Source organism: Pogoniulus pusillus, chromosome 36 (assembly GCF_015220805.1).
Source record: "Pogoniulus pusillus isolate bPogPus1 chromosome 36, bPogPus1.pri, whole genome shotgun sequence".
Taxonomy (NCBI): Eukaryota; Metazoa; Chordata; class Aves; order Piciformes; family Lybiidae; genus Pogoniulus; species Pogoniulus pusillus.
In genome coordinates this window covers 7,958,336-7,970,953 of record NC_087299.1, presented here as the reverse complement: position 1 = coordinate 7,970,953, position 12,618 = coordinate 7,958,336, and the positions used below count along the sequence as shown (strand labels likewise).

General features: G+C 56.7%; 1 protein-coding gene across 1 annotated transcript; it reads right to left on the bottom strand.

The window, feature by feature from the left end:
• Nucleotides 1-4,989: 4,989 nt before the first annotated feature.
• Nucleotides 4,990-6,932, bottom strand: HES4 (hes family bHLH transcription factor 4). The gene is given in 6 exon segments (XM_064171979.1): nucleotides 4,990-5,624; nucleotides 5,626-5,685; nucleotides 5,688-6,151; nucleotides 6,278-6,365; nucleotides 6,465-6,560; nucleotides 6,732-6,932. Coding segments are annotated over 6 exon segments (888 nt in total). The 5' UTR covers nucleotides 6,843-6,932; the 3' UTR covers nucleotides 4,990-5,555.
• Between the last annotated feature and the right edge of the window lie 5,686 nt (nucleotides 6,933-12,618).

The window sequence follows — 12,618 nt, the reverse complement described above, 5'->3', positions numbered from 1 at the left end:
GATGGGACTGGATGATCTCTAGAGGTCCCTTCCAACCCCTGCCATTCAGTGCTGCTGTGCTCTGGCTTGTCTGTTGTGTAAGAGCCACTCCACAGGCACACAGCAGTGATTTATCTCCGGCTAATATGACGGCGCTCTTGAACTGCAATGAAAACCCCTTCTCTTTTAACAATAGTCCAGCCTAACCTTATAATAACCTCCTCCACCTTCCCCAGAGAAATGCTTCAGTCAGATAAAGGAATTTGTTATCCACACAGAAACATCTGCCCCCTTCCTCTGAGAGGACAGGCTCGGAGTGACAGTTACCCTTTAAACCAACGCCAACATCCACCTCGCTTCCAGTCCTTCTTGGCCTTGGGCTTGCTGGTTTGTTGTTGGGTTGGGGTTTGCTTTGCTTTGCTTGGGGTGGGTTTTTTTTTCATCCCCTCTTTGCTTTGCTTATGGAAAGATCACCTGAGCTGGGTTTGTAAGGTTGGGTTTTATTTCCTTCGTGATGGATGTGCTGGTTAAATGTAATGGAAGAGGCGAGATAGCAGAGCAGAAATTCGGCGCCGAGCGGCTCGCTGTGAAAAGCAGCTCTGCATTCCAGCCTGCCTAAGAGGGGCTAAATGGAAAGATCTGATTAAGCGTCTCAGTGTGCTGACCCTGACCTCAAAGAACACGCCGATTCTCTGGAGGAACTTCATTTCAATTAATCAGCTTAACAGCCTGAGGAAAGCTGGCCGCGGCCATTGAGCCGCAGGAGCCGCTCGCCCGCTCCTCCTCGCAGCCTCCGCGGGGCTCAAGAGCTGCTGGCTGGCAGGGACATCCCCCAGCAAAGCCCCTCCCTGACCAGTAGCAGACTGGTTGTTGAATAATGGGAAGAGGAGGGATGGAGAACCTCCCCTGGGGCGGAAGAGGGGGAGCACGATGCAAAAAGTTGGGGCTGTTCATCCTGGAGAAGAGAAGGCTCCGGGGAGAGCTTAGAGCAGCCTGACAGTACCTGAAAGGGGGCTGCAGGAGAGCTGGGGAGGGACTTTTGGCAAGGGCTTGGAGTGAGAGGATGAGAGGATCACAGGATGATAGGGGTTGGAAGGGACTCAAAGAGATCATCGAGTCCAACCCCCCCTCTGCCAGAGCAGGATCATTGGAATGGGCTGCCCAGGGAGGTGGTGGAGTCATCATCCCTGGAGGTGTTCAAGAACAGACTGGATGGAGCACTTAGTGCTATGGTCTGGTTGATAGGCCAGGGCTGAGTGCTAGGTTGGACTGGCTGAGCTTGGAGCTCTCTTCCAACCTGTGTGATTCTATGGTTCTATGACCATACAATCTAGCTCAGGTCACAGAGGAAGTGGATTGAAGGTGGAAGAGGAGAGGTTTAGACTGGATATTAGAAGGAACAAAGGGAAAAGGCCTGTGTAAAGTGCTGTTAAAAGGCTGGGGAGATGATAGATATTAGAAAGAAATTCCTTCCAGTGAGGCTGGGGAGACACTGGCACAGGTTGCCCAGGGAGGTAATGGATGCCCCCTCCCTGGGGGTGTTCAGTGCCAGGCTGGACAAGGCCTTGAGCAGCCTCTTCTAGTAGAAGGTGTCCCTGCCCATGCCAGGGGAGCTGGAACTGGATGATCTTAAGGTTGCTTCCAACCCAAACCATTCTATGAATCTATGAGCCCAGAACCCCCAACCCCTCTGTAACACCACTGGGCCCTTCACACAGCTCTCAGGCACCTTCCAGGAGAGAGGACAAGTTCCCACGTGAAAGGGAAGAGTGAGCAGCTGCCACCCTTCACCTCACAGGCCTTGCCCCCCACCCTGCACTCCCTGCTGGGTGGGGAAGGAGAACAGCCAAGCAGCACCAGAGAAGGAGATGCAGATGAAGTGGGAGGAGGGGGGAGGCAAGGAAACAGCTGCATGAGGCAGGAGAGTAGCACAGGCAAGAAAACTTCCTCTCTGGGAAAAGCGTAAGCAGAAGGACTCCAAGTCACCAGGGCAGGAGATGGGAAGGGGGAAAAGGCTTCATCTGAAGCCTCAAGTGCTTTTGCCAAGTGGTTCTGTGCCAGCCCAGAAGCTCAAAGGGGATTTGCTTCTTGCCTGGGGCTTTGCTGGAGCCTCTTTCCTTGCATCGAGCAGCACTTCTCAGGGCATGTCTGTCCCCAGAGCTTTCCTCTTGTGACGAGGCAGAGCTGTTGCAGATAAGCTCAGATGAAGGAGAGATCACAGGCTAGCTGGCTTCACTGCTATCTTCCTCCCACCTCACCTTCTTCCACCACACCCACATCATGCCATGGGCTCCTGGCTGCCTGCACCCTGCCTAACCACTATCGCTTTGGTGCTGCGTCCATCCCTTTGGACTTTTACCTCCCAGCAGCAGCACACTTTGCTCTTTTCCTGCACCTTTAAAGGGCTAAGGCCAAATTTAGCACAATCTGGAAGAGCAGCTGTACAGAAAGCCCTCAAGAAGCATGGCAGATCCCCCCAAGTTGCAGAGGAATAGCCTGGCAGGGCCAGAGGAGCTGAAGCAGAGAGTCTGGGTGCAAGCCAAGGGCAGACACAGAGGTTGAACTTGAGTTGTACATCTTCTGCAGCTGCCTGGAGTTACAGCATGGCATCACAGCATTGTTTTGGTTGGGGAAGACCTTTAAGATCATCAAGTCCAACTGTTAACATCCCACGGAAGGCTTTGGAACTTCTGGTCTGCAAGTTTGTTGCTGCCATGCACCAGGTCCAGCTGCTGTACCACCCACACCTAGGCACAGAGAAGCCTTTGACTTTCTTGAGGCCAAAAAGTGAACAGGTGGGCATAAAAAGCAGGGTGCTGACCACGGGGGGCTTTGCAGGGTTGCTTTGGAGGGGAAAGATCTCGGTGGTACTTTTAATGTGCTTGCATTTGAGGGTCGCAGCTGAGGGGCAGAGCAGTGAATGGCTTCCTGCTGTGGCGCCTGGAGATGAGCGTCCCAGAGGGGCGCCGAGGTGCTGCTGCAATCGCTCCAAACCCACTCAGGAAAGAGTTTGGGTTTGGTTTTATTGATCCCTGCCTGAACTCAGCGGTCTCACTTTTGGCCTAGCTACCTTGTCAAGAAAAGAAATGTGCTGAATCCAGGGGCGATCCGGAGGGGACTGGGCAAAGAGGGACAAGCCCAGAGCCGTGGTGTTGCCCCAGGGAGGGATGGAGTTACAGGCAGGCGACAGGCAGGCTTTCATCTGCTCTTCCGAGCCTTCCACAGACAGAAGAGGAGGGGGAGTAAACCGGCTGTGGGGGATGGAAGAGAATCGCTGTAACATGATTTTATGTCTGTGATTGCATAACAAAACCTCCTGGGAATCTCCTGATTCAAATGGATACCCAGGGCTGGTGGTGCGCTGGAGGACTTTCAGCCGCTGATCGATTGCCCACGCTTTGGTGCAGAGGAATTGCTGGCCTGGATCGGTACCAGGCTCCAAGCAGCTTGTGCTCCTCCATCTAACCGTAGCTGAAATATCAGGAAGGTTATAAAAAGCCTTCAGAAGTGGATAATCTGCTTTATGTGTGCCACACACACACTGCAGACGATGCCACGTTCACACAGAAGCTGCAACCTGACTGCTGATAGAAGCCAGCCCTTGAAAAGATGAAATTGCATTTCCATCCTGAAACATCCTTGGGGCTGTTGGATTAATTGGATCTTCTGCAAACAGTGAAACGCTGGTCCCACTGCCACCCAGCTCAGCTAGCTCAACCAGAAGGGGAAAGAAAACAACTCTGCAGCTCAGGGAAGGGGGTGGTCAAGAGGAGAATCAGCTTTGCCTGTGGGCATCCCATGGGATGAAGGATGAAGGCAGGCCAGCCAAGCTGGGTTGTGCCTCTGGATGTGGCTTTGGCATGCACACATGTCATCTGCTGGCTTTTCTCCCTCCCGAGGTTACACGATAGCCCCACCTCATAAATTTGGGAGCAAAGCACACAAAGCCTTTTCCTTTCCATCCCGTGCATTCACTCTTAATGGTCTTTCTCCACACCGCGGCCTTATTAATTGGTGACAATTGGAAGTGGTTAATTCTCTGTGTGTGCGTGTGAGGCTGCAATTGCTTCCACTTGGCCAGGATTCAAGTACTGGGGGTGAATCAGAATGGGTGGCAAAACTGCCTTTTCCTCAGTTCGCTGGCTTACTGGAAAAGAGAAAACGAAGGGGGGAGGGGGAAGATAAAAAAGGGGGGAAAAAAGGAGAAAAAGAGGGGGAAAAAAGGAGGAAGAAAAAAAAAAGGGGGGGGGGGGGGGGAAGGAGGGAAAAAAAAAGCCACAACCCCGAGTTATTCTCTTTTATGAGGTGGGTATTGTGAGGCCAGGCAATTGAATTTACAACAGCATTGAGTATCAGAGTCTATCTGGCCCTGTCAATGAGAGTGGTGAGAAAAAAAAAGACACACATTAACCCTCAGCTCCCAGTTCCCAGGCGTTTCAATAGGGCTCCCAACTTCCCAAAGAGCCCGCTGCATACTCGATGAGACCCTTTATACCTTCTAATTACCCTCCTCACAATAGGGACAGACTCTTTTGCCTCTTTTGTGGGTGAGATAGTAACTTTTGAGCACACCCCACACACACCCACACCCCCACCCCCTCCCCGCGACGCACAGCAGCAATCCCTAAGGAAAGGGGGGGGGGGTGTGAAAGAAATCCGAAGAGCAGCAGCATCAGTCCAGGAGCCCTCCAAGCAGGTAGCGAGCAGCGTCTGTTGCCTCAAGGTTCCAGGAGTAAGGCTTTTTGTTTTAGGAGTCCCTTTCTTCCAAGTGGGAACAAGACACTTACAAAGCTCTCAGCAGACATTTAACACCACCAGACCCCCCCACCCCCCCTCAACCCCATCACCTTTCCTCCCCCCCAAACAGATTTTCACAGCCTTATTTAAGGCCAATAAAGTTGATCCCTAGCTTGCTTTTTCCTTTGGTACACACAGGCTGAGCTCATCCCACCCAACCAAACGAAAGGAAGGGGTTGGGGGGGGGGGGTAAAAAAAAATATATCTATTAAATCTATTTCAAAGAATTTATTTATTTAAACACCTGTAAATTAATTTTTTTTTTGTCCTTTTCTTCTTTTGTTTGGAAGTCTTCACCACAGGCACACACACACACACAGACAAACAGGATACAAACAACTTTGGCATTATACTTTTGGAATATTTCGTTACAAAACTATTTCTCATTTCATTTTTCCCCTCCCTCTTTTTTTGTTGTTTAATTTTTTTTTCCCCCCTTCCTCCTCCACCTTTTTTTTTTTATATATAAAAATGTATCTCAAATAAAGGCATTTGAAAGGAGTAAAAATACAACTTGAAATCCCAACCTCTGAAAAGAATAAATAGCAAGGGTCATAGCCAGGTCCTTTTTTTTTTCCTTCTCTCTTTTTTCTTTTAAATCTGCTTAAAAAAAAAAACCAACAAAACAAAACAAACGACAGAAAAAAAAAGCCCAAACAAAACAAAACTCCCCAAAGGTAACAGGGCTCCATACAACGGAGCCAACAAAAGAGGTTTGCTGCTTTTTTTTTTTTAAGGGTTAAAAAATCATCATCATCATCATCGAGTTTTAGGTTAAGTCACCAAGGCCTCCAGACCGATTCACTGCGCTCTCCGATGGGGCTTCCCGCCTGGGACGCTGGAACAATGCTGCCCCCAAATGATGTCAAGCCCTGCACAGGGGATGCCGATGGGGTGGCAGAGCTGCTGTTGCTGCTGCTGCTGCCCGAGGACACCGGGACGTTAGCGTTGGCATAGAGGGGAATAACTGGTCCAGAGTTGGGAGGAAAGGCCGGGTTTGGGATGAGAAAAGCAAACTGGCCGTCGGTAGCCGGGACGAGCTGGAAGCCCCCGTAGACTTTAGGGGACAAAGCTTCAGCAGGGTTCAGTTTGCAGGGCACGGGCACGGCTCCGGCTGCTGCGGGGGGCAGCTGGACGTGCAGAGGTTGTTGTGCCAGATGTGCGGGCTGGCTGGACGGTGGCGGTGGTGGCGGCGGCGGCAGGTAGTTCATGGCCACGATCTGACCCAGACAAGCCGAGAGGTGACTGAGGAGGCGGGTGCGCACGTCGGTGTTGACCCCTTCGCAGGTGGACAGGAACCGCGTCACCTCGTTCATGCACTCGTTGAATCCGGCTCGGTACTTGCCAAGGACGGTGGGGTCGGCGCTGAGAGCAGCTGCGGGGCAAACGGGGTGGAAAGTGAGCGGCGGGTTAGGAGGAACCCAGACCCCCCCCAGACCCTGCTCTCCTGTCCCCAGGTCCCAAGCCTGGAAGCCATCAGTGTTGGGCAGGTGGCGCTTACCTGTCATCTGCACCCGCTGAAGGTTTCGTAGGTGCTTGACGGTCATCTCCAGGATGTCTGCCTTCTCCAGCTTGGAGTGCCGGGAGCTCTGCGGCAGGAGAAGGCTGCTGTCAGGGCTACCCGTGGCCACATTGCCCCGCAAGCCCCCCACCCCGGAGTCCCTGCCTTGTCCCGCAGCCCCACTTACATCCTTCTTGAGGGCATCCAAAATGAGGGTCTTCAGTTGCCCCAAGCTCTCATTGATCCGTGCCCGGCGCCGTTTTTCCATGATGGGCTTGGAGGACTGCGGGGAGAAGGCAGCCGGTAAGCCCCTTGATCACCCGGGTACCGACCCCCATCCCCGTTACGCACACACCCCCAGTCCCCTAACCCCAACACCGACCTCAGCACGGCCGCGGACTCGCCGCCATCCAACGCCTCCGTTGCTGCTCCCCAACAGGCACCCGCCATTTACCTTCCGGTGCTCGCTGGCGCTCCGGGGTTTATCCGGCGTGTGGCTGGCGTTGGCCGGTGCGCCCGCGATGGGTGAGGCGGTCGGTTTCTCCATGCCCGTATCGGCGGGCATGGTGCGGGTTGAAGATGACGGAGGGTGGTGGAGGTGCGTCTATGTGTGTGTGTGGGGGGGGGTTGTGGTGGGAAACGGTGGTGACAGTGGCGGCGGCAGGCGGGCGGGCGGGCGCGTGCGGCGGGCGCGGGTCGCGTGTGGCGGCAGCGGCGGCGGCGCAGCCGGCAAGTGGCAGCGGTCAGCGCCCCCCCCGCCTTTTATAGCCGCCGCCGGCTCCTCATTCGTGTGAAACCGCCGCCGCGGACGTTCCCACACTCGCGCTAGCCAATCAGCGGCCAGCCCGCACCCGGCCGCGCGGCAGCTCGCTCGCTGATTGGCGGCTGCCGGCGCTGGCTGTCCGTCACGCGCGCCGGCACGCCCCCACCGCCCCCCCCTCTTCCCCCTCCCCGTCCCCGGCAGAGCGCGCGGGGCCACGTGGGGGCGGGTGAAAGGAGGAGGGGGAGCGGGAGGAGGGAGGGGGGCACGCAACGGGCGGGGCTGCCCCGGGCACTGCCGTTCAACCCCCTCCCGGCCACCGGGGATTGCCGCGGGCACCGCTGCTTCTTTCCCTTCAGAGCGGCCCCGGGCAGCGCCCGTCACCCCGCGCCAGGGTTGCAGCGGGTACTGCCGGTCAGCCCTACACGGGCGGGCTGCGCCAGGCACCGCCGTTCACCCCTGCAATCGCGGGCTGCACCGGGCGCCACTGCTCTAAACACCTATAACCAGGGGCTGCAGCAGGTACCGCTGCTCAGCTCCCGCACCTGAGGCTGCACTAGGCATCGCCGGTCCCCTTCTCGGGGGGGCTGCCCCGGCTACCGCCGCTCGACCCCTCCTACCAGGGGTTGCACCGGTGCAGCCGCTCACCGGGGGCACTGCTGCTTTCCCCACCGGGAGCTGAACCGAGCACCGTCATTCACCCCACTCCACCCCCACCGTGTGCACTGTCGCTCCCGGGGGACTTCACCAAGCACCCCCTCACCCCTGGAATTGCACCGGTGCACCGCGGTCCGTCACACCCCAACCCCCCCGCGCCCCCTTAAAAGCAGCTCCCAGCGGCACCGCTGCACCGGCACCGAGCCCCGCAGGGTGGCCGTGCACTGCTGGTGACACCCGTTCTGGCGGCAGCGGCGGGGGTGCGGATCCCCGGGGGGGGGAGGAGAGCGGCGGCTGCGGCGGCTGGCGCGGCACGCGAGGCCAATGGGGGCGGGGGGGGAACGGGACTGCCGGCGGCGCTCGCTGCCTATTGGCTGGCGGCCGCCCCCGCTGTCAATCAGGCGGGAGGCGGCGGGCGGCGGCGCTCGTGCCTGCCCGCCCCCGGGACGCGGCCCCGCCGCTCGCTCCCCCACCTCCCGCTCCTCCTCCTCCTTCCCCCCCCCCGCTCCCCGCACCCCCCCCTCCGCCGGAGCACGTGCCAGAGGCACTCCCGGCTCCCGGCTTCCCCCCCCCCGCTCCGGGCCGGCCATGGGAAAACCCCGCCCCGCCGGACGGGATGGCAACGGCGGCGGGAACCGAGCCGCCCTGCCGCCCGCCCTGCCCGCCGGGGGGGTGCTGCCTGCCCGCCCTACCCTCTCCCGGGGTCCCCGTGCTGCTTCCCCTCCCTCTCTCCCCAGGACCTCTGCTCCGCTAGTCTCCTGCCTGGGGGTCCTCTTCTTTTCCCCCCGTCCCCGCGCTGACCCCGCTCCGTTTCCTCCGTCCCCCTCCGCCGCCAGGGTCCCCGCTCCTTTGCCCCCACCCCGGGTTCCCCGCTCCGTCTCTTCCCCGGGGTCCCCACTCCGCTTCCCTCACAACAACGGATCCCTGCTCCGCTTCCATCGGGGGCTGCGGGCCCTGCACGGGTGAGAGAGTGGCGGATGGGTTAATACTGGGGGGGCGACCGACCTGCTGGTGTGGGGAGGGGGCCGGGGGGCGAAATGCCGGTGAACCGGAGCCTCCGACGCCTCCCTCCGTGGAAAGGTTCACGCATCTATACCCTCCCCTCTGCGGTTTAACCGGTCAGGACCCTCTTGGCGTCTTGCGACACCTTCGCTCCTACCGTGCCTGCCCCCCTCCCCTCTCTGCCCCCCAGAGTTTTCCTTGAGTGAGCCTCACGGGTGGAGCGCCCGGGCCCGCTGTGGTGTCTGTGTGTCCGCAGCAGCATGGGGGCTTGGAGCCCACCGACGTCCCCACCGTGCCCCCACTTCCCAGGCGCTTGTCGTTAAGGGCGATTAAACCAGCGCTCCGCTCCCCTGGTGACAGCCTGATGCCAGGCATATGCTGCGAGGTGGTGACAAGTCCCCCTAGTGGGCTACCCCCCGCAGACAGCTCATGTGGGTCCAGCGGCGGCACCCCCACGGTGTGTGCGGTGTGCCTGGAGGTCCTTGGCGGCTGCCCTCCGCCGTGCACAGAGGCAGTGGAACAAGGCCAGGGATCGGAACCGGGCAGTGAAGTCCCCATCCCTGGAGGCGTTCAGGGCACCTGGGGGCTTGGTGTGGTGGTTGGACTGGATGACCTCAGAGGGCTTTTTTTACCTTAATGATTCTGTGACTCTGGAGGGGCTCTGGGGTACCCCAGCCCCCTAGAGACTGGGCAGAGTGAGGGGCTGGACCAGATGATCTTTCGAGGTCCTTTCCAGCCCCTGACAATCCATGATTCCATGGAAGTGGCCTCCCAGCTGGCACTGGGCAGCTCAGAGGCCAGCCCTTGCCATGACCATGGGTCACGGTGCCCACGCAGAGAGCCCTGCCGTGACCTGCCGGGTGTGTCCCTAGGGTGGTGTCCCTACACCCTGGCACGTGGGTTGGTTCTGCCCTCTGCGTCCCAGTCACCTCCTGTGCGGTGAGGCTTGAGGATGCCCTGGAGCTGTTGGCTCCTTTCAAGCCCTGCCTGCTCGAATCCCTTTGCGGCGAAGGCAGCAGCAGAGTTAAGCTTCCTGTGCCGCAGCCTCCCAGCTTTTCATAATCAGAAGCTGGGGCTTAGCTTTCCACACATCAACAGCTGAAGTGCAGGATGATGCCTTCCCCCCCCCCCCCCCCCCCCCTCCCCTCCCCTTTTCTTCCCTGTTCTGAAGCAGAGATAAAAGGACTCAGATGCTGATATTTTGCAAAGCCTTGCAGGAAAACCTGCCCCAGCCTCCCTCACAGCCACCAGCCTGGCTTGCTCTGGGGGCATGGTTTTGAGGAGAACATAGCCCATGCCATGCTTAATGCCTGATGTTGGTCCAGCTCATGCCTTGCTTTTCATGGATCATTTGGAGAAGATCCAGAGGGGATCCTGGAGGTGTGCTCTTGCATAGGAGGAGGACAAAAATCAGGGCAAAGTGATCCTAGGAGTGGTTTGGTTGGAAAAGGCTTAAGATCATAGAATGGTTTAAGTTGGAAGGGACTTGAAGGATCAGCTAGTTCCAACCCCCTGCTGTAGGCAGGGACACCTCCTACTAGAACAGGTTGCTCAAGGCCTCATCCAACCATGGACTGGAGAAAAGAAGGCTCCAGGAAGACCTCAGAGCAGCCTTCCAGTACCTGAAAGGGACCTACAAGAAAGCTGGGGAGGGACTTTATACAAGGGCTTGGAGTGATAGGATGAGAGGGAATGGATTGAAGCTTGAAGAGGGCAGATTTAGACTGGAGATTAGGAAGAAGTTCCTGACAGTAAGGATGGGGAGACCCTGGAATAGGTTGCCTGGAGAAGTTGTGGATGCCTCATCCCTGGAAGTGTTTTAAGACCAGGCTGGATTGAGGCTTTGAGCAACCTGTTCTAGTGGGAGGTGTTCCTGCCTGTGGCAGGAGGTTAGAACTGGATGAGCTTTCAGGTCCCTTCCAACTCGACCCATTCTGTGATCCCCTTTGCCTGAACCTGCCGCCAGGGCTCTGCTTTTGTGCCTTTCCTGGCACTGCAGCTGCAGAGGGATGCAGAGACCATCCCGCAAGTGACTGGTGGCAGCTGAGGACAGGGCGTGGGGACGTTCACCTGCCATTGCCACCTACTTATGATCACCAAGGCCCTGAGGCAAACTGGAGTGGGTTGTGCCCTTCTGTGCTATCTCAGGTCTCGCAGCTGTGCCTCAAAAGAGCTTTGCTTGGGTCTGGAAGCACAAGTGCAGCGAGTTTGGTGACCTCAGCTTGGCCTGAGGGACAGACACCAGCAGGCTGCAGAGCTGCAGGAGGGCATCCTCTGCACAGCCCAGGAGCTCCTCGACGATAGGCTGCCTGGCGTGGTGGTGGAGCCATGGCAGTGTGAAGGGGGAGAGCACCAAAGCTCTCACCAGCAGGAGCTGAAGGTGTGAAACAGTGGGAGAGATCCATTCCCAGGTGTCCTGTCCACCCCTGTCGCTGGGGGAGTTGCCACTCGCACCTTGCAAGGGGACGCCAGAAGCAGGATGAGTGCTTGGAACAAGCTCTGCAGTCCCACCTGCAGGAAGTGGCTGCTGGCTTCTCAAGGAGAGGTAGCCACCTGTGGGCTGGCAGGTTCACCCACGCTGGGTCCTATGGCATGGCTAAGAGGGGTGCTGGAGGGTCTCAGAAAGTCAAAGAGAAGGAAAGGAAGGAAGGAAGGAAGGAAGGAAGGAAGGAAGGAAGGAAGGAAGGAAGGAAGGAAGGAAGGAAGGAAGGAAGGAAGGAAGGAAGGAAGGAAGGAGAAAGAAAGGAACAAAGAAGGAAAGAAAAGGAAAGAGAAAGAAAGGGATGGAGGAAGGGAGGTTGGGGGGAGGGAAGGGAGGGAGAAAGGAAGGAAGAAAACAGAGAGAGAAAGGAAGGAAGAAGGAAAGAAAGAAAAAAGGAAATGAAAAGAAGGAGAGAAGGAAGGGAAGAAAAAGAAGAAAGGAAAGAAGGAGAGAGGAGAGAAAGGAAGGAAGACAGGAAGGAAGAAGTTGGGAGGAAGAAAGAGTCGGAGGGAGGAAAGGAGGAAGGGAAACTCTGGGAAGCATTTGTCTTTGCTGGATGGGATTTGGAGCCTTTCAGGCTCGGCTCGAGGTGGTTTGTCACACACAGGCTGCAGACTGCACAGGAGCAAAGCTGTGCTGCACGGCACAGCATCATCTGCCTGCAGACATCAAAGGCTCCAGGGGAATACATTCATCTGAGGCTCCTTTCCCTTCTGTCCCACTAACACAGCACAGGAGCAGCAGTTCGTGGCTGAGTTGTGATTTTGGGGGTGGGGTGTGTAGGAGGCCTCTTTTTTTTGTTTTTGGTGGTTGTTTTTTGGTTTTCCCCTTTTCCTTCCCAAAGAGGGCTCCCAGGTGCCTGCTTGCCTCACTTGAAGAATCAGAAAGGTTTGCTTTCTCAGTCTCCTTGGAAAGGTTCAGGGATCTCTTTCCTTATGAGACCAATAAAATGCAGAACAAGAGCCCTTTGTGCAACCTCCCTCCCTCGTGTAAAGCAGCAACAACAACAGCTACTGCTGAGGAAATAACTAATAACAAAAGTGATCTTCTCCTCCTTTGACAGTTAATTCTGAGTGCATTAATTACTTAATTACAGGGGGTGGGGGGAGGAAAGAGGTAAAAATAACATGAAAGGAGCAAGTTTTTCAACCCAATCTCTGCAGCAACTGATGCAATTCCCAGGCTGGGAGCTGTGATTATTGACTGTGCTCCTCTCCAGAGGAAATTCTTCTCCTGGTGACAAGTTGGGGGAATTGTTGTCATTCTAAGGCTGTGACATAACCCAGAGCCTTTTCTCCTCACGTTTCAAACGTCCTCAGGTTTCAAAGCTCAGGGAAATCTAGGGGAAAGGCTCTGATTTCCTTAAGTAACTTCAGATTAAGCCATGATCCTGTTTTATCCCAGGGCTGTAGGGATTGGGTTGCTTTGCATCCAGTCTTG